This window comes from Protopterus annectens, chromosome 6.part1, assembly GCF_019279795.1.
Source record: "Protopterus annectens isolate FY-2018-M chromosome 6.part1, PAN1.0, whole genome shotgun sequence".
In the NCBI taxonomy this organism is placed as follows: Eukaryota; Metazoa; Chordata; order Ceratodontiformes; family Protopteridae; genus Protopterus; species Protopterus annectens.
The window spans coordinates 62,208,138-62,235,668 of record NC_056738.1 but is presented as its reverse complement, the minus strand read 5'-3'; the positions used below and the strand labels follow the sequence as shown (position 1 = coordinate 62,235,668).

Below are 27,531 nucleotides of genomic sequence, written 5' to 3'. Positions count from 1 at the left end.
ACAAATGAAGTTTATCTACTCAGATGGAACTTTATGGTGAGTACATAACTTCTTAATCTGAAGTAGTTAACCTCATTTGCCCATCAACCTATGGGGCAGAGTCCCCAGCTACCTGATTCTTGGGAAGTCCTTATGGAAGGATGTTCCAGAGCACTGCAGAGCCAAAGGATGCTCTCCCTCTGGAAACAATATCCAACTTGTAATGGTGTATAAATGTATGAGATGAAGCCCAAGTGGCTGCTGAACAAATGTCATCCAACGACACCCTAGATTGAAAAGCAGCAGAGGTAGAAATCGACCGGGTAGAATGGGCATGGACTCCTTGAGGTGCAGGCTGGCCAGAAGTCTCATATGCCAAAAGAATACATTGGGAAATCCATCTGGACAATGTGACTTCTGATGCAGGTTTTCCCAAAGGGGATTTAGCAAAGGATACAAAAAGCTGGTCTGATTTCCTGTGATCAGCTGTCCTGTGCAAATAGAATCTTAGTTGCCTATGTACGTCTAGAGAGTACAACTTGTATTCACCTTTGTTCTGATAATTTGGAAAGAAGACTGGTAAATTAATAGATTGGTTGATATTAGACTCTGAAGCAATTTTGGGCAGAAAAGAGGGGTTGGTCCTGAGTGAGACTCTATCTTTGTGAAAAATCAAATACGGTGGCTTGGCGCAAAGGGCTTGAAGCTCAGAGACCCTTCTGGCTGAAGTTATGGCAACAAGAAAAATGGTCTTCCAAGATAAGTATTTCAGATCCACCGAAGTTGCAGGCTCAAAGGGAGGAGCTGTTAGAGACTGAAGTACAAGAGTTAAATCCCAAGGAGAGACTGCATCTTTAACCGGAGGTCTTAGTAGGAAAGTGCCTTTTAGGAAGGTCTTACATAATTTGGACGAAGTCAAAGGGCCAAGATCACTGCCAACATGATAATGAGATATTGCAGCCAACTGGACTTTGACCGTAGAAGAGCTAGCACCTTGGTCGAATAATCCTGACAGAAAATCTAGTACTGCTGGCAACGGAGCTTTAAAGGGATCTAAGTTCTGATGCTCCGCCCAGATAGAAAAATGTTTCCATTTGCTATTATAAATTCTTCTAGTAGATGGCTTGTGAGCGGCTACTAGAATAGCCTTGACAGGGGCCGAGATACCGGGAAGTCCTAGCTATCACTGGAAATGGATCAACCAAGCTGTGAGCTTGAGTCCAGATTCGGGGTTGACAGGCCTGATGGGTGAGAGATCAGATCCGGGATGGGATCTAGAATCCATGGGGGATTCACTAGATGAGACCATAGATATGGGAACCAAGCTTGACGAGGCCAGAATGGGGCAATGAGGATTATTCTGCTCCCCAACCGTCTGGCTTTCTGTAAAAACTTTAGCTTCAGGGGCAGAGGAGGGTAAGCATAAAGTAGACCGGGTGGCCAAACATGCACCAGAGCGTCTCTGGGGGATTCCCCGGGTGGGGGAATTAGAGTGAAGTAGTCGCTGCACTTTGCGTTCGCAGGAGAGGCAAAAAGATCGCAATGAGGCCGACCCCATTTGGAGAAGATTTGCTTCATTACTCTGGGGTTCAGAGACCACTCGTACAGTGAGAGGATGGTTCGACTCAGTCTGTCTGCCAAGATGTTGGACCGTCCCAGAAAGTGCGTCGCTATGAGAAAGCAGTTGGTGGACATCGCCCATTCACACACTCTCATGGCCTCCCGACAAAGTGGATAGGACCTGGTTCCCCCTTGTTTGTTGATATACCAGACGACCAACATGTTGTCTGTCTGGATCGCAATTGTCCCCAAGGGAAGAAGGCTCTGAAGTGCTTGCAATGCCAAAAGTACCGCTCTCATCTCTAGGACATTGATATGCAATGAGGTCTCCAAATGGTTCCACGTGACTTGGATGGTCTTGCCCAAGCAGTGTCCCCACACCCGAGGTGAGAGGCGTCCGTAGTCACCGTGGCTAGAGGAGGGGACACAGAGAAGGGGCGCCCCTTCTGGAGGTCCGGGGACTGAAGCCACCATAAGAGGGCTTTCCTGCACACCCTGCTGAGAGGAACGGGGAAGCTCAGGGGATGTCGCAGGAAGGACCACTGGACTTGCAAAGTCCATTGAAGAACTCTCATGTTTAAGCGCGCCATGGGTAGTAGGTTGATGGTTGCTGCCATCAAGCCTAGAGCCCTCAGGACCAATTCAACAGGGGGAGCTGGGGATTGTAGAAGGGCCAGTACATGGAGTTTCAGAGTTCGTATCCGGTCCAGAGTCAAGAAGGCTAGAAGCTGGCTTGTGTTCAATCTGGCTCCGATGAAATCTAAGATTTGAGTTGGAAGAATGGAAGATTTCCCAATGTTGATCGTGATCCCCAGCCGGGGAGCTAGATGGAGAAAGTAATCCCTGGCAGTGCATAGTAGATGCCTGGTGGGGGCGGTCAGGAGCCAGTCGTCCAGTTACGGAAAGACCTGAATTCCCTGGAGTCTCAGGTGGGCCGTTACAACAGTTAACACTTTGGTGAACACCCTGGGGGCTGTGGTGAGACCAAAGGGAAGGACCCTGAATTGGTAATGGCTGGCTCCCAGCCAGAAGCGGAGAAACCTCCTGCATCGTCTGTCCATCAAAATGTGGTAGTACGCATCCTTGAGGTCTATGGAGCACATCCAGTCGTTCTTCTGCAGAAGGGGAAGAATGGATTGAAGGGTGACCATCCGGAACTTTTCTTTGGCTACTGACAGGTTTAGGAAGGACAGGTTGAGGATTGGTCTTAGGTCCCCCGTTTTTTTTGGCACCAAGAACAACCTGGAGCAAAAGCCTGATCTGGACTGGTCTGGGGGGACGTACTGGATTGCTCTTTTTTCTAGCAGCCGGAGTATTTCCTTGGCTGCCACCTCCCTTTGGGTGGGACATTGGGGAGGCTTCAGGAACTGAGGGGGGGATTGAGAAAGGGGATCTTGTAGCCTCTGGATATGATGTGAAGCACCCAGCGATCTGTTGTAATGGACTCCCAAGCTGCCAGGTGCCTCGAGAAACGCCCCCCCCCGACTGCCTCCAGAGTGGAGCAGTCGGGTAACCCTTCAGGGTTGTTGCGTGGGCCGATCAGAGAAAGGTTCTCTGGACCCAAAGTTCTTCGGGCCCCCTCTGCCTCTAGGGCGGCGTCCACCCTGTCCTCCTCTGCCTCTGATGGACAAGGGGTCCGGAGCGAAACAGGACTGTTGAGTCTTCCGGAACCACATCTTCTTCTGCACATCTGCACTTTAATTGTAGATGTAGCTGCTCTATTGTCAAAAAGGTGAACCAAAAATTCAAGAACAGAGTGGACTGGTGCAGTGAAGGGATCTACATCATGCTGTTGATCTCAGGATAAAAATTATTTTCCATTTGCTACTATAAAGTTTTTGAGTGGATGGCTTACTGGAGGATAGTAAAATATAACAGACTGGGGAGGAGAGCATAGGCTGCCTGGCTATTAATGGAATTGGAGAAACCAAGCTATCAGCTTGAGACTGGACAGACTGGCACAAATCATTCCTGTCAGATGTGACAGTAGATCTGGAGTGAGATCCACAGTACAAGGTTTTCTCTGTAAATGAGGCCAAAGGAAGGGAAACCAGATCTGTTGAGGCCAAAATGGGGCAATGAGGATTACCATTCTCTTCCACATGTTTGCTTTCTGGAGAAATTTGGGAATCAAGGGAGTTGAGGAAAAGGCATATAGTAGACCGGGGGACCAATCATGTATCAGAACATCCCTCAGTGACTCTCCTATCGGGGGAATTAGGGCAAAGTAGCTGCTGCATTTGTTGTTCAGGGGGATGCAAAAAGGTTGCAGCAAGGCTGGCCCCATCAGTGGAAAATTTCTTCTGCCACTTTCTGGTTGAGAGACCACTCGTAAGGCATGAGAATGGATGTGGTCAGGCTGTCCTCTATCACGCTGGACTTGTGTTGCTACAAGAAAACGGTCTGAAGAGATCACCCATTACCACACCCGGAGCACCTCTTGACACAGGGGGCATGATCGGGTTCCTCCCCGTTTATGTACCAGACCACAGACATGCTGTCTGACTGAATCGCCACTGTTCCTTGAGGAAGAACATTCTGAAAATCCTGCAACACTAGAAGCAATGCTCTCATCTTCAGAAGGTTTATTTGTAAAATGGCCTCATTGGCAGACCAGATGCCATAGATCATTTTCCCTAGATAATGTCCCCCCCACCATCTGGAAAGCATCAGTTGTCACCATGGCCTGCGGCTGTGGGGGAACAAAGGGTTGGCCTTGTGTTAGATGAGTGGAATGAATCCACCAGGAGAGATGAATCCACTAGGAGGGATCTCTTTTGCAGATGTCCATAATGAAAATCTGATAGGACATAGGTTGGTGGAGAATTGACCTCTGTGGAGCTAGTAGCTATTGTAGTATTCGCATGTGAAATCTCACTAGTGGGACCAAGGAGATAGCTGCCGTCATTGATCCTACAGCCTGTAGGATGGAACAGGTAGCTATCATCCTGTTTTGAAGCAGCTTGAAGTTTGGTGTCTGACTGTCTTTACCCCGCAGAATGGAAGTTTTGTGATCATCTGACTCATATCTAGGACTGCTCCTATAAGTTCCGGTGTTTGAGAAGGTTCCAACTGAGATTGTTCGTAATTTTTGGTTATGCCTAGCTCTGTACAGGTGTGGATAGCAAAGTCCTTTGCTTGGATAAATTGATGCCTGGTCAGGGCAGAAATGAGCCAGTTATCTAAATAGGAAAACACACAGAATCCTTGTCATCTCAGGTGAGCTGCGACCACTGCTGTGCTTTTGGTGAACATTCAGGGGGCAGTAGTAAGACCAAAGAGCAGTGCTCTGAACTGATAATGACTGGCTCCCAGCTGGAAGTACAAATGCCTTCTGAATCACCTGTCCATCTTTATATGGTAGTATGCATCCTGTAGGTCTGTGGAGCACATTAAAACGTCTTGTTCTAAAAAAAGAAATTATGGACTGTACTATGACCATTCAGAACTTTTGGCATCAAATTGACTTTGTAGTCTGCTGAAATTTAGTAGTTATGGGTATTTCATGTCAGTGCAAGAGCATTCGCTCTTTTGTAGTTTCAACAGCCTGATATAGAGCCGGAAATTATCCTTTGCACCCATATGTTGGTGGTTATGTTTAGTCAGACGCTTCAGTGCAGTGCAGGGATAGTCGACCCCCGACTGCCTTCAGAGGCTGGAAATGGGGCCTCCTTTCAGGAGTGCTGGAAGGGTTTCCCAAAGAAAGGGTCTTTGGAACCTTGGTTCTGTGGGCCTCCTCTGCCGCGTCTTCCAGAACCCCCCCCCCCCCGCCTGTGGGGGAGCTCTCTCCACATGTGTCATGATAAGACCCTTTTGACTTCTTGAACCACATTTTGCCACCACCTTATGGACTCTTTGGATATGATTTCTGAGGGGTGGAAAAAGGTATGCCCATGTCAGAAAGGTTCTTACACTCCTTTTCACACCTGGATAGCATATCTTTGACCATGGGACCAAAAAGGGAAGTGCTATCAAACAGAGTGTTGATGAACAAAAATTTTTTACAGGCTCTACAAAATTGCAAAGGTGCAATCCAGGCATGCCTCCTCATAGATATGCTTGAACCTGCTACTCTGCTCGTTCCCTCACCTGCATGCAATATCAGCCTCGTGGAAGATTAGCTATAAAATGTAGGGTTTCCAGACGGGAAGTAATCTTTTCTTGGACCCCTTCAGCTACGACTCCCTCAAGGGTATAGTACAGTTGTGTACACTTAACATAAATGTAGATGCTGGAGTGTATTCACTGTTGCAGTCATCACACTTGGGTTATCTGCCTGCAGGTAGCCCTCAGTCGGCCCGAATACCAGAGACTTAGTATTTCTGCGTCAGTTGCTTTCACTCCAGGACTGACGTCAGGTCATCAGGGGTATGAAAACACGCAGTTGACGCCATTACATCAGTTTTTCTTGCCCCAAATGTCAGGAGCCCCCCCAATAGGGAGCTTAGTTATGGTGGGGGAAAACACCACCAGTAAAAAGTAAATACTAATACCCCTGAAAAGGGGGGAGGGTAGTAAAAGGCATAGAGAGTTTAGACAGAGAAAGATAGAGAAAAAACAGGGGGCTAGAGGGAGGGAAACCAGGACTGCAACAGTGAATACACTCGAACATCTACATTTATGGTAAGTGTACACAACTGTACTATGTTTTTCGTGTTTCACTGTTGCAGTCATCACACTTGGGTAGATTCCCAAAGCTGAAGAACGGTGGAGGCAGACACGAAGCGTTAGGGATGGCTAGAATGCCTTGCAGGACTGCTGTTGCAAAACCTGCCCTGGATTTGGAAAAGATAGGCAGGTGGTAATGCTTGGTGAAGGTGTGAACAGAATTCCAAGTAGCAGCTTGATTCCCCTGAGGAATGTTGTAGAGGTAGAAGTTGCCCTAGCGGAATGTGTTCTGACCCCCTGAGGAGTTGGTTTCCCATGGTGCTTGTAGCAGAAATGGATGCAATGTGCTATCCATTTGGAAACTGTTTGCTTTGAAATGGCCTTGCCCTCTGCCCCTGTTGCAAAGTTGACTAGTATCTGGTCAGATTATCTGAAGGGCTTAGTCCTATCAAGGTAGAATCTGAGCTGTCTGTGCATGTCCATGGAGTACAGGATCCTTTCCCCTTTATTAGAGGATTAGGGAAGAGGGTAGGCAAGTGGATGGATTGAATGAGAGCCACACTGGGCACCACTTTAGGCATAAAGGAAGGATTAGTCCTGAGGGAGACTCTGTCCGCATGGAAAATAATGAAGGGTTCCACAGCCATAAGTGTTTGTAGCTCAGACACTCTTCTAGCTGAAGTGATGGCCAGAAGCAAGGCTGTTTTTCAATTGAGGAATTTTAGCGCCACTGATGCTGCAGGCTCAAAAGAGGGTAGTGTGAGCTTTTCCAGTACAAAGTTAAGGTCCCAAGCAGGGGTGGGTGCCCTCCTTGGTGGCCTTAAGTTGTTTGCCCCTCTCAGGAACTGTTTGATAAGAGGGTGAGAGAACAGAGGTGGCTCAGTGCTGCAATGAGCCGAAATGGCAGAGGCATGGATCTTAATGGAGGAGAAGGATAGGCCTCTGTGGAGGAGATCTGCTAAGTAATCCAGGATTAGAGGCAGGGAGGGCAGGGTTGTGTCCTCTCCTTTAGACTGAACCCAGGAGCAGTACCTTTTCCAATTATCAGCATAGGATTTCCTTGTACTGGGTCTTCTGGCTTCAAGGATGACGTCTAGCACCTGCTTGCTTAGGCTGGTTACTGGGGGAGAATTCAAGGAATAAGCTAGACTGCAAGATTTAGAGTTTGCAGTTGCAGATGCAATATCTGTCCTCCCTGCTAAGAGAGCAGGGTTGGGTTCTGGTGTAGGTGGCACCAGTGACAAGCTTCACAGGAGTGGGTACCAGTGTTGGCATGGTCAGTCCGGGGTAATCAGAATTGTCCTTGGTCTGTCCTGTCTTATCTTGAGCAATACTCTTGAGAGGAGGGGCAGAGGGGGAAAGGCAGAAAATGAGAGATTTACCCACTGGAAGGATATGGCATTCACTTTCCAGGCCCTGCTGTGAGGTGTCCTGGTGCAGAATCTGCTGAGCTGGTGATTGTAGGGGGAGGCAAAGAGATCCACCTCTGGGGTCTGAATCAGAAGGTTGTAGGTTCTGGGCTCTAGTTGCCACTCATGTGGGTCTAGGAGATTTCTGCTTAAATCATCTGCCAGTGAGTTTTGTCTGCCTGGCAGGAATTGAGCTTGCAGATGGACCTGCATGTCCAAGACATTCTCAGAGCCATGGCTAGCCTGCAGAGTGGGTAAGAGTGGGTTTCCCCCTGCTTGTTGATGTACCACATAACTGTGGTGTTGTCCGTTTTTATTAGCAGGTGTCCTGGAGAGAGAAGGGATCTGAAAGCTGCCAGAGCGTGCTGCACAGTTAGCATCTCTTTCTGGTTGATGTGCAGATGCATTTGATTTGGGCTCCAGTGGCCCTAAATGCACTTGCTGTCCATGTGTGGCCCCCAGGCATAGTCTGATGTGTCTGTGGTTAGGATCTGGACGGCATGGGATTGGGTAAAGGGCAGTCCCTTGTTGAGGTTGCATGCTGCTGCCCACCAAAGGAACTCTGTCCTTAGTCATTTCAGTGTTTTGGCTGATATTGAAGGATTTGGGACTAATTTTCAGACCAGATTAAATTCTTTGGAAATTACAGTCATTTTTAATTTTGGAACTCTATATCCGGGGGGTCTGAATCAAGAGGTCTCTATTCAATTTTAATGTTTTTTTCTAGTCTCATATTTTTTCATATTCATGCACTTTAGAATGTTTGTAAATGAAAGAAATCAAGCGAGGTTACATATTGCATGTGTTAAAGAATTATATTAATATAATATATATATATTTTTTTATAATGACATTTTTAGGAGTCATTTCTGTGGCAGTTTATATATTACATAATATGTTAGATTTGTGTTTTCACCATGTTTTGATTGTATCCAAACTTTAATTGTTTAATTAATGGGTTGGGCTAATGAATTGTGTTAAAGCACTATTTAAACTGCAATTTTTGGATGTATAATGTCCCGTGAAGGTGAACAGCTGAGGTACCAGGAGGAGTAAATTGCTCTGGTTATATCCACTACTGTGTGTTGTGTTTTTTTGGGGACTTAGTAATGCCTTGTGCTCACAACATCTTCTGGACCATCTGTTCTACATCTTCTCTAAAGCATCTGGTACCGTGGGAAGAGGAGGCAGCTGGAGATTTAGATCTACTAAGAAAGGGGGACAGTACTCTCGATGGGACTGGGTCAACAGATGGAGAGTAACTGGTCCTTGGCAGAGATATAATCGACTTGAAGGGGCTGGTGGACAGATCCGAGTCCAACAGCTCTGATCTATCTTTATCAGACCAACTCTGAGCCAGAGAAGATGGATCGGAGATAGACATGCTCGGAGCAGAGGGATCCAACATAGTTGTTTTCACAGAAGTCTTGAATATTTTAGCCTTCGGCTCCAAAGAGTGTTTAGGAGCCGAGGAAGGTCTCTTCTTCCCTTTGTCAGAGCTCTTAGAGGAAGAAGAAGTGAGGCTCAACTGAACAGACTTAAAGACTTTTCAAAAGGCTTGGGATCACTGCCAGAAATGACCTGTCCAAATGAAGATGGCAACATGCCTCTTCAAATCAATTTGTTTTTCCTTTCAAACAGGGCCCTGCGGTTGAAGGAAAGACAAATTGAACAAGCCTCCTTAAATGGAGGAGGCCAAACAGTAAACACACAAACCGTGCGAGTCAGTAAAAGAAATTTTGTGACAGGGCTAAAAACATTTCTTAAAGCCAGACGGCTTTTCAGATTTCTCAGCCATAGAGAAAGTATGGCAGAGGAGACACACATACACACACACACACACACACACACACACACACACACACACACACACACACACACACACACACACACACACAGGTACGCACTTGCAGACACAAAAGGGAGACATAATCCAACAAAAAAGGCAATAAGCTAACCCGAAGGGTATACAGGAGGGAAAGCTAGACTAAAACAGCAGTAAAGGAGTAAGGAAAAAAAGGTAATAAAGTGTGAAAAATCTGACTTGTATACACAAGACCACAGGAATGACCACGTCTTCACGAAGCAGCAAATGAGATCTGAGGTAACAGGAAGGCATGCGTTATGAGAAGGTGCCCAAGAGCTTTTCGGTTGCCAGGAGCTATTGCAATGGCTGAGTCAAATCCGACAGATCAGATCTGAACCCATATGTAAGTACGAAATGAAAACTGACAATATTAAATACTACATTTTTTTGTTAGAGAGAGTAAAATCTCCACAGTACATTCAAATAACTTCATTCATGGTAAAACTGATCTGATGTTAAAATCACACACAGCAGAGTCACACATATAGCAAATAATATACAAAAACTGAAAAATCCAAGTTCTGCAATATTTTCCCGTCAACAGATGAATTATAAAGCAGAGTAACGACAATAAAGAGAGGCCTGGGTGCATGAGAGAGGCCCTAGCATCTAAAAGTACACACTCATACATTGCACTTCTGAGAGAAATGCTGAAAGTTTTCCGAAAAACAGTAAAAACATTTGTGAAATATAGAAGCCAAACAAACACTGCCACAAGCAGAAATTTAGACAGGAATTACTGTAAAAAACTGACAGAAATAATGCATCATTATATTAGAAACTGAATAATAACTCTGATTATAAAATGAGAGGAAAGGGTCCACAAATGGGGCTTATTTGAGCAGTAAGCCAGAAAAATCAGCAGTGGATCCTTTTAAAGGGTCAGAGGTCTTTCATCTTTGGATGGCAGAAAAAGACTAAGCACTCACTTTCTGTGACAGCAGAAGGCTTCCCTCTCAGGATATGCTCAGCCAATTAGCTGTCACAGGAAGAGAGGGAGGGGGTGTCTGAGCTTTTGAAAGCTGGCCAGTACTGGGTTACCTTGGCAGTTAACCTAAAATCCACTTAGGAAGTGGGAACAATGAACCAGAGTGTGTCTCTGTATCCCCACAACACAATTATAAAGGATATACATTATTGTTTGGTAAACATCTTCTGGTTAGTTGAGTGGAGAGGCATCCCAAATAACCAAAATTTGGAAGAGCAAGTCTAATTCATGGGCTTTAAACCCAATGATCCTCTAAAGCACACTGAAAACTGCTGCAGTGCTCTTATGTGCCACTCCCCATGTACCAGAAAGAGAAAGATGACTAAATCAGACACCCACTTGTTTGATTCTTATGGGTCTCTACACTGCTGGAGCACCACATAGTAATTAATCTATTTTATTCCATCAGGTAACAATGATGGCTACAGCATTTTTTTGGTTTCCAAACCTGAAGTAAGAAAGTCTACTTTATTTACAAGTCAGTGAAACTCATCTGTAGATGATGCAAGTTGAAGTCCATGCAAGTTGTACTGTTTTGTGATAATTTCATTAAATACAGGTTCATAGATTAGTACTAGGTTAGCTGCCCTCGTGGGCCATTTTAACCCTAGCCAATTAATCCATGTGAGAAATCAAAAAATGCACCTTGTGTCTGTAAGGCAAATATATTAACCATTATGCTAACCTACTTTGCTTAAGTATTTATACAATGTCATTCATGTCATCTTGAATATTTGCCTCAATGAAAAAGAAAATCTCTTTAAAAAAAGTTTAAAAATATCTTTAAATCAAGATGCCTACAGAATACGAATAAAGGAAACCGCAGAGTTTTAAACAATGCATCACAATTATTACCAGACAGTACAGTTTGCAACCACTTATTGAAAAAAATCATGAAAATTCATAACATGGCAAATCAAAAGACATCAAAAATAACATTGATGACCTGATTAATTTAACTACATTTTAACATTGCTTACTTTGTATTAGTAGCCTATTCTCCTTGGAGGCACTGTCTGTGCTAAACACCATATGCAGCCCATCACATACCTATGGAACAGAATTCCATGAGATGCAAGAGAAAGCTTATGGTAGGGGCTAGTCTGAAAAGAAATAAGTAAGAACTGATAATTTAAAATGGAACAACTGGTGAGACTTGTGTAGATTTTTATGGGTGTACAGACAATGAGGAAACAAATACACTGGCCTGATGGGTAGAGCTAGGAAAGGCTGAGTTAGGAAGTGGTTACTTGCTAAGACAAGAAGCAGCTTTTACTGGAGGGTTACAGTTTCTTTCATATAACTTAGGTATTTCTCTAATTTGTGAAAATGCCTTAAAACAAGGGGTAAAAAATCAAAGGAAAAAAGCAAGGCAGACATAAATGCCCTTAAGCAATTAACACTATAAATTAAAATAATGTAGGAAAACTACATCAAAATGCATATTTAGAAAATGTCACTTCTAATTAACCCTTAAAATATTTGGAACATATAAATGAGGTAGCCTTTGAAATATATACTCACCACTCCGATAAGATATGGGCTTCCAGCATCCCCCAGAAGATGAGACAATACAATTTGCAGGGCTTCAGCAGTAGCACGGCGAGTAGGAATAACCACATACTTAAAATAAATGAAAAAAGATTCAAAATGGCTTATTTTGGCAAGCTACAAGTAACTCATATATATACAGTTTGCCTTGCAATTACGGCTATGGCATTCAAAGAAAGTAAGACATACCAATAAGCTGAGAGGTTGCTCAATTAAATGCACTAGTAATGGTAGCTGTCTGTCACCATGAAACACATTTCGCTTCTCTAATATTTTGTCTCTCTGAGCTTTACATTCTTAGAACATCACTTAAAATAATGTCTTTGTTTTCTACTTACCAGTAGGATGTCTGCGACAATTGCCCAGTTTAAAGAAAGGAAGGTTTCACCAAAGAAAATGAAAATCTAGGGGATAAAAGGCAAAGAAAACAATTTTACACTCAGTCCATGCTATAATTTGTGACTAATGCACCCATACTGGGTGTGTACTAAAGTACTAAAGTTTTTAATGTGTACTCATGTTGGTAAACATGAGTTGTCTACCACTCAATCTCTTAGAACAAAAAATCTGGACAAAGCCTAAAATGATGGGGGTACAAATAGGGACAGATTTTAAATATTGCTCTTACAAACTTAGAAAGTTGATAGAATAATAGGCTTCGCATTAGCATGAATTTTCTGAAGGATGTGGAGTCTTAAACTCAAATGTTTGTCATTATTTAATGACTTCAATCCTCAGCTGTTAGCCAGAAAGGTACTGATTTTAGGAGGAACACACCAAAAATATGAGGCAAAAATCTGGACATTCTGCGAAAATCCATATGGTTGAGAGGTAATATTGAAGTCATATACAAAACATATTACCATTATGCAAAGCTCACTATCCTGTGAGATATGTGTGTGGGCATCCTATATAAAGCAGAGCATGCTCTGTTCTGAACACCTACGTGCACATTAGAACTACATTATAATCTTTTATAAAACTGACGACCTATAGTTGCATCTGTTGGTCTAGTCAACCACAAAAAAGACCAAGGTTTACAAATGAAAACAGATAATAAGAAATAATCATTGGGTATATTAATGTTTTAGTGACTCAAGCACTAGGTATGACATCAAATACTATACAGCTGAGTGCTCCCCTGCCCCCAAGGGATTAACTTGAACAGTATCACAAACCGTGGAATATAATACTAATTTCAGAATAACTAGATTTGTTTCTTTCAGCTTTATGGTTAATTATCAAAAAGTGGAATGGCACTTACGTGAAACTGGGATGGTCGAAAGCGTGTTTTCCAGTTTCCGTAATACTGATCCAGAATTGTTTGAATCCACATTAGCGAATGGTAGTGTGCCATTTGCTAATCTGGGATCAACATTCTGATAACAGATCGCACTACAGTGGGGATCGAGTAATTTACCCTTTTCTTCACTTTAGTGAGATCTCGGAGTTCGAATATATAATTTGCAGGGGGGGCGGGGTGAGGTGCATAACCCTCCACATGAGGGGATGATGCAAGGGGGTTGGCCTTCTGCAAAAACGTTACTAGAAACATGGACTTTTGACATTGGAAATTCTGGTGCTCGAATGTCGATTCTGTGGTTGCCATTTCCAAAATTTTGGTAATTCTGAATGATCAAATTCGATCAAAATGTGGAAAATTGTTTTGATTTTCCACATTTTGATTGTAAACACACACACACACACACACACACACACACACACACATATATATATATATATATACACACACACACACACACGGTTCCCCTTCATATGATCGAATTTATCTAAACTCGAAAGTCATAAACTCGAAACCAGAATCTCGAATTTAGAGAAACTTGAACATATGAAAGGGACAAAAACAAAAAAACACCTTTCAAATGTTTTCGCAGGAGGGCTTCACCCCCTGCACCCCCCACACCCCCCTACTTATATGTACCTACTCCGAGATCGCACTATAGTGAAGGAAAGGGAAATCTCCCATTCCGAACTATAAGCGTAATTAACCAATAATAGAAGAAAGACTCATACCATGTATCTAATATTCTCCAGTAAACTTGGTCAACTTCTTTGAGTCAGTCACCAGAGCTGTGGATGAAGGCAAGGTGGTTCATACAGCCTACCTTGATCTGGCCAAGGCCTTTGATGCCATTCCCCAATCAGGAATCATTGAAAAACCCACTAAGCTAGGCATCAACCCCTATATCACTAGGTGGGTTGCAAACTGGCTCACAGGTAGAACCCACAGTGTGAAAGAAGCTGACTCCAAGTCAGACTGCCGACCAGTGATAATAATGATAGAAGAAAGACTCATAGCATGTATCTAATATGCACCAGTAAAAACAAAATAATGGCTTTCATACTATTTCGAAATGATCATTGTAACACATCTATTTCAACAAAAATCTAGATACATAAAAAAAATTCAAAAATATTTAATATTCTGTATAAATCAAAAAAATATTTAAAATGCTGTATAAATCAATAAAATGTTGTTGTTAAACTTAACAACATGGTCATTCAACTAAAAATAGCACAGACCAGTCAGAAATAAGTACTCATCGATTCCTCCAATGAATAACTTGTATACATTCAATACATTGGTGGGTCAAGGTAATCTGTATTTATAGGTCATAGGTTGGTACTAGGCTATCGGCCCTAGGGCCTGTGCAAGCCTAGCCATAACAATTCCCTGGATATTTCTTCCCACAATATTTACTTCTCCAGGCCCCTGTCTAGCAGGGTGACTGACATGATCCCCAGGGTGAATTTCCTATCTCCCATCCAATCATCAAGGTTCCTTTTGAAGAGGGCCAATGAGGCGCTCTGCTTGATATGTAAGGGCAGTCTAGTCCAGAGTATGGGGAGTCTGGGTCAGGAAACTATCCCTCCAGCATGTTTTGTTCATTGTGAAGACAAGGTTTAGATCCCTGGAGCGTGTGGCTCTGAGGGATTGGGATTTCTTTAAGTGGAGCACGTCCAACAGCTCTGGGTTTGACATGGCCTTGTATGTTAAGCAGAGATCGCCTCTGAGTAGACGATATGCCACAGAGTATAGCTGGAGTTTTTTTAGATGGTCAGTATATGGCATCTGCTTTAGGCCTGTGATTCTTTTAGTGAGGTATTTCTGTGGCCTTTCCAGCTGTTGCAGATGTCTTGTGAGGTACATACCAAATGGGGCATTATACTCTAAAATGGGTCTAATGAGGGATGAGTACAATGGGACAATGACCTCCTTTTTTCTGGATGAAAAGCCCTTAGTGATGAGGTGTGCCACATAGAAGGATTTCCTGACTGTTGTGGCAATGTGGTTATCGAAGGTGAGACCACTGTCCACCTGTATCCCTAAGTCACTCATCACACTTTCGATGTTTAGTGTCCTGCCACCTATGTGGTAATTCATGGGTAAATGTTTTTTTCCAAAGGGGATAACTATACATTTCTTGGTATTAAGCTTGAGCCCATGGCTCTGGCACCAGGCATGTTTCTGTAAGGCCCTTTTGTAAAATATCCACATCATTTGGGGATTCAATAATGGCTCCCAGTTTTCAGTCATCTGCAAACTTTGTTAGCCAGACTCACTTAGTGTTGGCCTGTACTTCAGAGAAGTAGATGCCAAACAAGAGTGGTCCCAGGACTGAACCCTGAGGTACTCCACTTGTCACTTGTCTGGAGCTGGATTTGGAGTCAGCTACTTTTACTGTCTGGGTTCTGTCAGTAAGCCAGTTAGCAACCCATCGAGTAACGTAGAGATTTATGCCCAGCTTAGTAAGTTTATCTATGATTCCAGAGTGGGGGATGGTGTCAAAGGCCTTGGCGAGGTCCAGATAGGCTGTGTGGACTGCCTTACCCTCGTCCGCAGCTCTGGAGACTTCGAAGAAGACAATCAGATTCAGGAGACGAGATCGGCCCTTCACAAACCCAAACTGGGTGGGGTCCAGTGTTTGAAGGTTGCCAATGTCTTTGTTTACAAGTCCCATGATAATGCGTTCCATGCCCTTGCAAATCAGGCTTGTCAGACTGATGGGACGGTAGTCCCCAGGATCCAAGGTGGATCCTCCATTGTGGAGCGGGATAACTGTAGCTGTGCACCACTCAGTGGGCATGGAGCCTGGGGTGAGGCTATGATTAAACGTGACACTTAGGTGAGGTGCCTGTTCATTTTGTAGTTCATGTAGTACACAGCCTGGGATGTCATCTGGTCCCATGGTTGCTGTATTCTTAGCTTTGGAGAGTGCGGTTTCTACCTGTATGGCCATGATTATCGGAATTTGGCAATCTTTTGGTATTGAGATGGGCCCTTTAGGGGGTGAGAGTGGGGTGAAGTTGGCACTAAATCGATCTGCCAGGATATGGGAAATATCCTTGAGATCAGTATATTTAATGCCATTCTGTTGTAACTCAGAGCAGATCTGTGCATTGCCATTTAGATTCTTGACATAACTATAGAATGCCTTGTGGTTGTCTTTGGAATCTTTGGCAATTTTATTTTCGTAACTAGCTTTTAAGGATTTTATGAGGGATCTCAGCTTCTTACTGAGGCTAGTGAGGGAGATTTTTGCAGCCAAGGATTTTCCTCTTTTTTGCAACAGTTTCTTCCTTCTGTTGTATAGTTTGTTTATAGCAGGGGACCACCAGATTGGCTTCCTTTTTTTGGAGAAGAGCATCTTGTTTCTATTTGGGATGGCACGATTCATGCACGAGTGGATGTGCTCGTACAGTGCCTTAGTGTAGGATTCTGCAGTCGAACTTCCAGATCCCGTCTGCGTGGGTGTTGTGAAGTAAGTCACTTCTGACTTCAGTAGCTTGAAGTTGGCTTTGAAAAAGTTTTTTAAGGAGGTTTCCTTACTGGGGGGTGGGGGTGGGATGTGGATGTCAAGGGTGATTTGCTTATGGTCAGACCTGACCAATGGGGGGTGACCACTGGTGTGGTGCATCTATCTCCCATATTGGTAATGACCAGGTCTAGGATATTGGAGCCCCTGGTGGAACAATGGATTAGTTGATCCAGGGCATTGGAATTTATGAATTCCAAGAACTGTTGGGAAAAGGAGTTTGTACCTGAGTAGTTTTCCCAATTAATGGCAGGGTAGTTGAAATCACCCAGTATTAGGGTGTTTGGTTGTATCTTAATATTTTCCAGTATGTTTAGAAAGGTGTAGTGAGAATCTTGGGGCATGGTTGGGGATCTGTAGCAAGCTACAGTTTGGATTGCAGTCTTACCTAGTGTTAGTTGCACCTGGAGAATTTCAGATGCATTGTGTTGGGCAACTAGCCTGGAGGTGTGAATATCCTTGGTGAATATGGACACTCCTCCACCTTTAGTGTTTCGGTCCTGGTTTTGTGGCCGAATAGTGTGGTAAGAATTGTAGCCTGGTATTGCAGGGGTGCTCTCTGGAGCCTTGAACCAGGTCTCAGTTACTGCACAGATATCGATGTTCTCCATTTTTAGGAGTGCCTCGAGAGAGTGCATTTTGAGGTTTAGACTTCTAGCATTGAGTAGCATTACCTTCAGATTTTGCCTGCTTCTATCTGTCACAGTGGTGGTTTTATCCTTTGAACCTTGCCTAAAAAATGCACTACAGGGTCGGCAAGAGCTTTAGCCAGTAACCTGAATCCCAGGGGTGACAGGTGCAGACCATCTCTGGCAAAGCATTGCGGTTTGTCGATCATGTCTTCTCAGGCAGACAAATACTGGATCTCCTTTGAATGACACCGGACACTTAGCCAATTGTTAAAGTCAATCATTTTGTCCTTATACTGTGGTATCATTCTGGGCGAAGGCAGGATGCTACTCAGGGCTAGGGTCATACCTGCCTGGGTCACATGATTCAAGAGCTCTTCCATATCTCTTTTCATGTAGTCCAGGGAGGTACGTCTCAAGTCATTCACTCCAGCATGGACAATGACAGAGTCGTATTTGCACTTGTTGTGCAGTGACTTGAGTGCATGCGTTATGTGGCGGATCCTGGCACCCGACAGGCAGCTGACTGTAATTTTCTCCTTGTTCAGTCTGGTGAGTGGGACATCAGTGTACCTGACTATAGAGTCACCTATGACTAAAGTGTTGGGTACATTGTCTTGCCTTAGGGGCTGCTGTTGGGTGGCACACTGATGTTGTGAGCTATTTGTCACTTTGGTTGTGACTGGCGTTAGTTTGTGTTTCGGCTTCGGAGGTCCTTGTTGCTTGGGCAGGTTAATGTTAAGGGCCTCCGCATATGTGGGTTTAGTGTTGCTATGTGTGGGTGTTGATGGTGTGGGTTTTGAAGGGCTATGAGTTGCTTGAGGTGTGATGCAGGTGTTAACCTTCTCCTCTGGACTGTCTAGCACAATCTTGGCAGGAGAGAGCTTTGCTTCCAGTTTGGCTATGTAAGTGCATCTCTCGCAGGTTTTAGTGTTGGGTGGTAGGAGGAAAGGATTGTCTGTGTACATGAGGCAGTTGCCACATTGCCCCAGTATGCCCAGATTCACCAGGTGGACAGGAGAAATCATTGGAAGCTGACCCTTGGACATGCCTGTTTAGGTGCTTTTATGTAAAGTTTAAGAGCTGTTTTCCCTTACCTTTGCAAGGCACTTTGCAATTATAGGCTGTTTCGTGCCTATGATTAATTTCTCCTTATTGACAAGGAGAGCTGAGTGCTTGTATCTGTTTCAGGCTTCCTAGTAGGTTCTAGAGCAAGTGCTAGTTACAGGGGTTCAGATTTTAGTGCTACTACTGAGAAACCAGCTAGTTTTAAGGGTAAATTTGAAGAGCAGACTTTCTGGCACCTGGAATAGTTTAACTGTAGCCTCATAGTGCTGCACGATGTGAAAAATATGCAAACACACGCGTTTCTAACCAGAAAGTTGAAAGGGATAGAAATCAGCCCAAAAGGCTAATAAAATTACAATTTCAGAGTTGGAAACTGCTCCTCCTAGATAGGCAGTACAATGCTCACCAGTCCCACTGGTAGGCAGTAGGACTTCCCTCTACCAATGCAAGGTCTGGATAGCTCTGAGAACAGAAAATAAAGTCCTGAGACAAGCAAAGCTTGGGATATGTACTAGCTAGGAAAAGGTGGGAAACGAGCAAACAAGATAGTATTTTTTTTGTTGAAACAGGCCACACAATGCAATAATACAGTACATAAACACAGAAAAGGCCAACACACTTGAGTGTGTAGTCCTAGATAGTAAATGCAATTAAAACTCTACAAAATTAGCAATTTAAAAGTTTTTTAAATGAATGAAGGCAAGTGCACAACTGAAAATGATTTAAGAGGAAGTAACACAGCAGAATAAGTAGCTAGTCTACATATACAGAGAAGTATATATATACAGAAAAGCAGCTAAAACATACAAACACTTCAGATGCAGTGCAACCTAGAGCACTTGAGTTGTAGCAATATTAAGGCAATTACAGTTATAATAAATGCTCTGAAATATACTCTATATTTCCAAAATGAGAAGCACAGTCAGAACACAAGGAGATTCAGGCAAAAAAATGTTTTTTTTGAAAGGGAAAAAGGAGAAACAGAAGGCCTTATCAAATGTTCTCTCTGTATAAGGTAGAATGAGCTAATGACACTAGACTGGGAGGAGTGTCCCAGATCAGATTTACAGTAGGGGTGGGCCACTGCAAAGCCACCAAGTATAACAAACAGCAAGACACCAACTGGGAGTATAACAGCAAGACACCAACTGGGAGGGTGGGGACACAAAAAAAATAGCCTACAGACAGTAAGCACTAGAGAAAGCCACAAAATGAAAGTTTTTAAACAGATAAAGATTTGTAAAGATACAGAATGCTTTTAACTGCAAACAAATCAGTTACCCGTGCAGATTAGTTAATAGCAATAAAATACACTAAAAAACTAAGCAGCAGGCAATAAAAGTGCTACATATAAATTGCTAGAAACAATAATCTGTATAAATAATAAAAAACAGGATACTTATATATCTCAGCTAACAGTTGTAGTCAACAACCTCTCATCCACTCTGCTCAGTGTGTATAGACAGAAACCCTATCAAAGTTAGGGCCTAAATACCAGAACAACAACTCTTTTTTTTTTTTTTTTTTTTTTACAAAAACACAAAAGAAGCAGCCCCCACTAGCCAGCAGACAATTAACACCATCTAGCCAAGGTAAAGAATGGCTTCAGCTAAAAACAATAGCCTACAGACAATAAGCACTAGAGAAAGCTACAAAATGAAAGTTTTTAAACAGATAACAGAAGTGGCAAACTTCATGACACCCATGCAGATGGACAATAGAGGTACGACTGCTGAATCATACACAAATGCACTTTATAAGCACTTACACGAGTGCATGGATCATGCTATCCCTAACAGAACCAAGATGCTATCCTCCAAAAAAAGGAAGCCAATCCGCTGGTCTTCTGCCATAAACAAACTCTACAACAGAAGAAAGAAACCGTTGCAAAAAAGAGTAAAATCCCACAATTGGAGGAACTCCCTGGTCAGCCTCAGTAAGAAGCTGAGATCCCTCATAAAATCCTCCAAAGCTAGTTATGAAAACAAAATTGCCACTGATACTAAAGACAACCACAAAGCATTCTATAGCTATGTTAAAAATCTCAATGGCAACAGTCAGATCTGCTCTGAGTTACAGCACAATGACACTAAATATACAGAACCAACTGATATTGCCAACATCCTGGCAGACAGGTTCAGTGCTAACTTTACCCCCCTCTCACCCCCTAAAGGGCCCATCTTTATACCGGAAGAATGCAAAGTTCCTGTAATCACGGCTGCACAGGTAAAAACTTCACTCTCCAAAGCCAAGAACACAGCATCCATGGGGCCTGACAACATCCCAGGCTGCCTTCTACATGAACTACAGAATGAACTGGCACCCCACCTAAGTACCATGTTCAATCATAGCCTCACCTCAGGATTTGTGCCCATTGAATGGCGCACCGCGACAGTTATCCCAGTCCACAAAGGGGAGGGCACAACAGACCCTGGGAACTACCGCCCCATTAGCCTGACGAGCCTCGTCTGCAAGGCCATGGAACGTATCATCATGGAACTCATAAACAAAGGCATTGGAGATCTCCAAACCCTGGACCCCACACAGTTTGGGTTTGTAAAAGGCAGATCATGTCTCCTAAACCTGACAGACTTCTTTGAAATAGTCACCAAGGCCATGGATGAGGGTAAGGTGGTTCACACAGCCTATCTAGATTTCGCCAAGGCGTTCAACACCATCTCCCACTCTGGAATTATAGATAAACTCACTAAACTAGGTATAAATTCCTATGTCACAAGATGGGTTGCCAACTGGCTTACTGAAAGAACCCACACTGTGAAAGTAGCAGACTCCAAATCAAACTTCAGACCAGTGACAAGTGGAGTACCACAGGGTTCAGTCCTGAGTCCTCTCCTGTTTGGTATTTACTTCTCTGAAGTACAGGCTAACACAGAAGGTCTTTGGCTAACTAAATTCGCAGATGACTGCAAACTAGGAGCCATAACTGAAACTCCTAACGATGTGGACATCCTACAAAAGGGCCTCACTGAGATAGATGCCTGGTGTCAAAGACATGGTCTCAAGCTCAATGCCAAAAAGTGCATTGTCATATACCTTGGTAAAAATTCTGTACCCATGAACTACCACATAGGCGGTAGTCTACTTAACACCGAAAGTGTGATAAGAGACCTTGGGACACAGGTGGACAGTAGTCTCTCCTTTGATAATCACATCGCCAAAGTGGTCAGGAAATCCTTCCATGTGGCACACCTCATCACAAAAGGTTTCTCATCTAGAAAAAAAGAGGTCATTGTTCCCCTCTACTCATCACTCATTAGCCCCATTATAGAGTACAACGCCCCTTTTGATATGTACCTCACAAGACATCTATAACAACTGGAAAGGCTGCAAAAATACCTCACAAAAAGGATTACTGGGCCTCAAACTGATGCCTTACGCAGACCGTCTCAAAAAACTTCAGCTTTATTCCGTCGCATATCACCTACTCAGAGGCGATCTCTGCCTAACATACAAAGCTATGTCAAACCCAGAGCTGTTGGACATGCTCCACTTAAAGAAATCCCAATCCCTCCGAGCTACACACTCTGGGGACCTAAACCTTGTCACCACAATAAACAGAACATGCTGGAGGGATAAATTCCTGTCCCAGAGACTTCCCATACTCTGGAACAGACTACCTATCTATGTCAAACAGAGCTCCTCATTAGCACTCTTCAAGAAAAATCTTGATGATTGGATGGGTAATAGGAAATTCACCCCGGGGATCACTTCTGTGGTTCTGCTTGACAGAGGCACAGGAAAATAATTTTATTGGGTGGCGAAAGCCAGGGTACATTTTTGGCTAGGCTTGTATAGGCCCTAGGGCCAATAGCCTAGTACCTACCTATGAACCTATAAAGATTTGTAAAGATACAGAATGCTTTTAACTGCAAACAAATCAGTTACCAGTGCAGATTAGTTAATAGAAATAAAATACACTAAGAAACTAAGCAGCAGGCAATAAAAGTGCTATATATAAATTGCTAGAAACAATAATCTGTATAAATAATAAAAAAACAGGATACTTATATATCTCAGCTAACAGTTGTAGTCAACACCTCTCATTCACTCTGCTCAGTGTGTATAACACTCAGAATTATTTTTTTTAGTATTCATTGGTATAGCTCATAATTGTGAAGTGTGTGCGGTTGAAGTGTAAACATGAGGACATACAACGTTCAGTTATGAAACAGGATCAAAATGCAAAAATAAATTATACAGCAAGCCGCTTATAGGACAACCAATCAAGATCTAGTTTTAGTTTTATCAATCAATAGGTATAGAGATGGCTATGGTGACAATATTTTTACAGAGCAGCCTATAAGTGGCTTGCTGTATATGGCATTTCTGCATTTTGATCCTACTTCATAACTGGACGTTGTATGTCTTTCATGTTTACACTCTGATGGCACACACTTCACAATTACGAGTTATACCAATGAATACTAAAAAAAATAATTCTGAATGTTGTTTTAAATATGGATTACCACGAATAACCAATGTATTGAATGTATACAAGGTTATTGCTTCTAGTGCTATTGGAACTGTCTGGTATCTGTATTCACCAATGCTCTCACTTCTGCTTGCAAATCCTGGTATTTTACAAACTTTGCCTCTCTCCATTACTAAAACACTATAATCACTGGGTTTAGCAATTTCAAAGGTCAATCTTGCTTTTGTCTTTTTTTTCTTGGCCTAATATATCTGTTTGTGCATCTATGTTTTGCACTGTTGGTAATGGGTGATCCCATGTGATATAAACTTCATCACTGTTGATAATGCTCTGCCTTCCATGGTTCCAATTAATCTCAGCTACTTCTATACCAGTGTCTGTACAATCCCCAGAGCAATAGTCTTGCCTTATTACTGTATTTGTTACTATACTGACCTTCCGCCACAAATGTACTGCACTCAGCAATGAGATGTGCAACTGCTTCTAGTTTTGTTTTGCATAACCTGCATCTCCCAGTTTCTCCTATTTTTTTCTAAAGATTTTGTACACCATCGTATATATAAGTCCAATATCTTGGGTCACCATTATTAGCCTTTCATATTTGGTTTCAAAAACAAGAACCAACCAGTGCCCGGATGAACAATGAATCCTCAAAACATATATCCAGTAAAATAAGAAAATGAAAATCAAGATAAATTGAAGCATGTATGAATCTTCAGAATAAAATGTTTATTGAGGTTAGTGCTACCATGGTTGGAATAACCACTTCTTGAGACAAAAATAATTTCTAAACATATCCCAATCTCTTTAAAAATATGTAAACCATCTATCAAAACTTTGCATTTAAAACAAACCAATTCTAATAATTTAAAATACAATAAAATAAATAATGAAAATTTTTCACTAGACCATTACATTCAGGAAGCAAATGTCATGTCAAAGTGCAACTGTACTTATCAGATTCATTGAACACAATGATAGTCCAATCACATTGTTTTATGCTCATCCACTGAAGTGTGCTGTATCATGTCGGCTATAGGACACCCAGGAAGCGTACAGTATAATAAAAGCACACTAACATCCTATCATGAACTTCTAAGTGTTGTGAACTAATGAATCATCATACATTTCCTTCTTCCAATGAACATCATAATGAAATACTTCACTGGCCTATCAAAACTTCAAAGTCTTAGAACAGGCCAGTCATAAAACATTTCCCTCATTCATCTGACTGTGTATTACAAACTCCATCCATCAGGATCATGTAATGAACTGTCATATAGTATAATGCTAAAACAAAATATTATTCAGTGATAATTGTGTTAGTCTGTATGAGGTACAAGAAGAAACAATTGAAACACTATGGAAAAAATATCCAGAAAACCAGTTAAAATATCCTGAAAATGAAGGTCTTATTAAATACGCAATACTGCCTATCAAATACATCTGAATGTGGAAATCTAACCAATTGCAATGTATTTCTTTTTCCAAATCAAATCTATAAGTGTTATAGTAAGACAGAACATTATTTTATAATAAATGTTTATATGATAAATACAAAGAAAACAATCAAAATTAGCGTATTAAAGCATCCTAAAAATGAAGGTCTTGTTAGGTACACTAAATCCACCTATCAAAAACATCTAAGTGTTGGAATTCTACCAATCACAGCAAAATTCTCTCTTCCAATCAACATCTTAATAGGATATATTATTATCGATCTGTCAAAACTTCACAATCTTGGGATAAGCCAATCACAAAATGTTACCCTCTTTCATCTGATCGTAAGTTTGATCTGTCAGAATTATATAATGAGTATCTTATTCAATAACAGATGTATTAATAATACCTGTAAAATTAATGAAAAAGTACACTCAAAATTAACTTACAAATCAAATAATACTGAAACTTAACTTATTCCTGTTCACTACATTGGCTCACCTAGGTGATACCAAGAATAATACTGAAAGATCTGAACTTAGATGGATTATCAAACTTACAGCAGACAGGGGGACAGGTCTGAATTATACTGCATCACTCAGACACATTCTAAAGGCTCATGGATCAAACTCATGGTCAGATTTTGACTGGTAGATTCAGTGTACCTACAAAGATCTTAAATTTTAGTATGTTCATTTTCTGGATGTTTTGATATGCTAATTTTGAGTGTTTGCTTTGCATTTATCATATAAACATTTATTACAGAGTAATGGTCTGTATTACTATAACACTTACGGATTTGATTTGGAAAAAGAAATACATTGCGATTGGTTAGATTTCCACATTTCGATGCATTTGATAGGCGATATTGGGTATTTAATAAGACCTTCATTTTCAGGATGTTTAACTGGTTCTCTGGATGTATTTTCCATCGTCTTTCAATTGTTTCTTCTAATATCTCATGCAGATATTACTAACACAAGTGTCACTGAATAATGTTTTGTTTTAGCATGATAGTATACATGACAGTTCCTTACACAATCCTGATAGATCAAGTTTATAATACACAGTCAGATGAAAGAAGGAAATGTTTTATGATAGGCCCGTTCTAATACTTTGAAGTTTGATAAGTCAGTGAAGTATTTCATTATGACATTCATTGGAAAAAGGAAATGCATGATGCTCCATTAGTCCACAACACTTAGAAATTCTTGATAGGGTGTTAGTGTGGTTTTATTATAGTGTACGCTTCCTGAGTGTCCCATATCGGATAAGATACAACGCACTTCAGTGGATCAGCATGAAACAATGTCATTGGACTATCATTATGTGTTTAACGAATCTGATAGGTACACTTGCACTTTAACATGACATTTGCTTCCTGAATGTAATGAACCAGTGAAAATTTTTAATTTTTTAAATTTTAATGATTATGACTGGTTCATTGAAATGCAAAGTTTTTGATAGGTGGTTTACATATTTTTAAACAGATTGGGATATGTTTAGAAATTATTTTGGTCTGAAGAAGCAGTCATTCTGACTGTGAAAGCACTAACCTCAATAAACGTTTTATTCTAAAGATTCAGTCATGCTTCGGTTTATCCTGATTTTCATTTTCTTCTTTTACTGGATATATTTTTTTGGTTTCAGTTCACCTCTCCTTAACCATTCCTGCATCAAACCTTAGTTACCATGAGGTTATTTTAGAAGTTCACAATATTTGTGGGCTTTCCATTTCTCTTTTTCTTTATATTTATATTTTTTTATTTTTTGGCACTTTCAGTTGTTCTTGATTCATGTCTACTCCTGGTTTGATTTTCATTCCTGCTTTTTTCTTAAATGCTTCTGCTAAACTAAGTAAAGATGTCATCTTACACTTCCTCTCTTCATGGTTTAGAACTTTCACTGTGTTTGGACTTGATGAAGTCAGCAAGTATGTATGCAGTACCATGACTGTAGACCTATACATATAATCATTTTCGAGGAAGACCATATCTCCTTCAGAGCAAGACAGATATATAATTTTGATATGCACTGGTTTTTATGCATCGTTTGATAAGCACAACATATTTTTCTTGTCCATCCAACTCAGTGTAGTTCAGGGCCAGTCAAACACATCAAAGTTGTAAGTTAGAATAGGCAGAGCAATTTTACTTATAGTTTGGACTTCAATCCTAGATATCAAGGTTGTTTTCAATATTGGCTTTAATCTTATGAAGTATCCTGTACTGATCTTTGTTCTCATTTGTTCATGTTTTATTGGCAGCCCTTCATCTATTCCCAAATATTTATACAGTCTCTCCTGCTCAAGTTCCTTTACAGCACATTCCTGGCCTAGACTGATATTGTCTAGGTGCTGCAGCTTTCCTTTTATACAAAGTGTTTGTACAATAATTATTCTGTACATTTATCAAGACCAAATGTCATTCTAATATCAATTGATCAAGTTTTAATGATCTGTAACTAGTTGCAGATCCTCATCTGATGAGCTATCCAATTTAACTCATCCACAAAAATAAACAAGATGTCTTTGAACATGGTTGGTTTATGGGAGTCAAGTAATACCTATTAAGTAAACTGCTTAATGGGTTAAGGTCAAGACAGAGCAGCAGCCATGACAAAAATTCACCTGGAATATCTCCCTTTGAATTTTTATCCCTTGAGATAATATTTTGCCCTTTATCATGTCTCAGCTGTAAAGTGGTTTGCAACTGTTTCATAGTCACTGCTATGTAACTGATCAATATAGGGTGCATCTTATACAATTGTAGGTGTCCCATAGTCCATGAATATGTGATACTGTTGAATTTATTTTGTAATCTATACATGCCATACTTATGGTTCTTCAACTTCTCACAAATCATTACTACAGCTTTGTTTAACAGATGATCTTTTGTTCCATTTGACTATCTTTTATTTCCTTTTTGTTTAATAGCCATGACTGAATTATCTAGATGGCTATGAACTTAACACATTTTCGTACATAATTTATTTATTGTTGGAAGGCAAGGTTTTGGTCTATAGTTCTTAAGATGGTTTGCAGGTTCACTTTTAAGGAGAAAATGTTTTTTTCCTGTCGTTAACCAAGTTGGTGTCTGTTTAAGTTATGGATATAAACAATTTTTACTCAGGGTTACATCT

At 41.6% G+C, this 27,531-nt stretch overlaps 1 protein-coding gene across 3 annotated transcripts in view; it reads right to left on the bottom strand.

The window, feature by feature from the left end:
* SPNS1 (sphingolipid transporter 1 (putative)) overlaps positions 1-27,531 on the bottom strand; it is a 1,475,635-nt gene that overhangs the window by 192,682 nt on the left and 1,255,422 nt on the right. For all 3 annotated transcript variants that reach the window (XM_044075481.1, XM_044075480.1, XM_044075482.1), the window contains 2 exons: positions 12,301-12,366; positions 11,936-12,034 (listed from right to left, as the gene is read on the bottom strand). In XM_044075481.1, the coding sequence (XP_043931416.1) occupies positions 11,936-12,034; positions 12,301-12,366 (165 nt within the window). The remainder of the gene's footprint in view (positions 1-11,935; positions 12,035-12,300; positions 12,367-27,531) is intronic.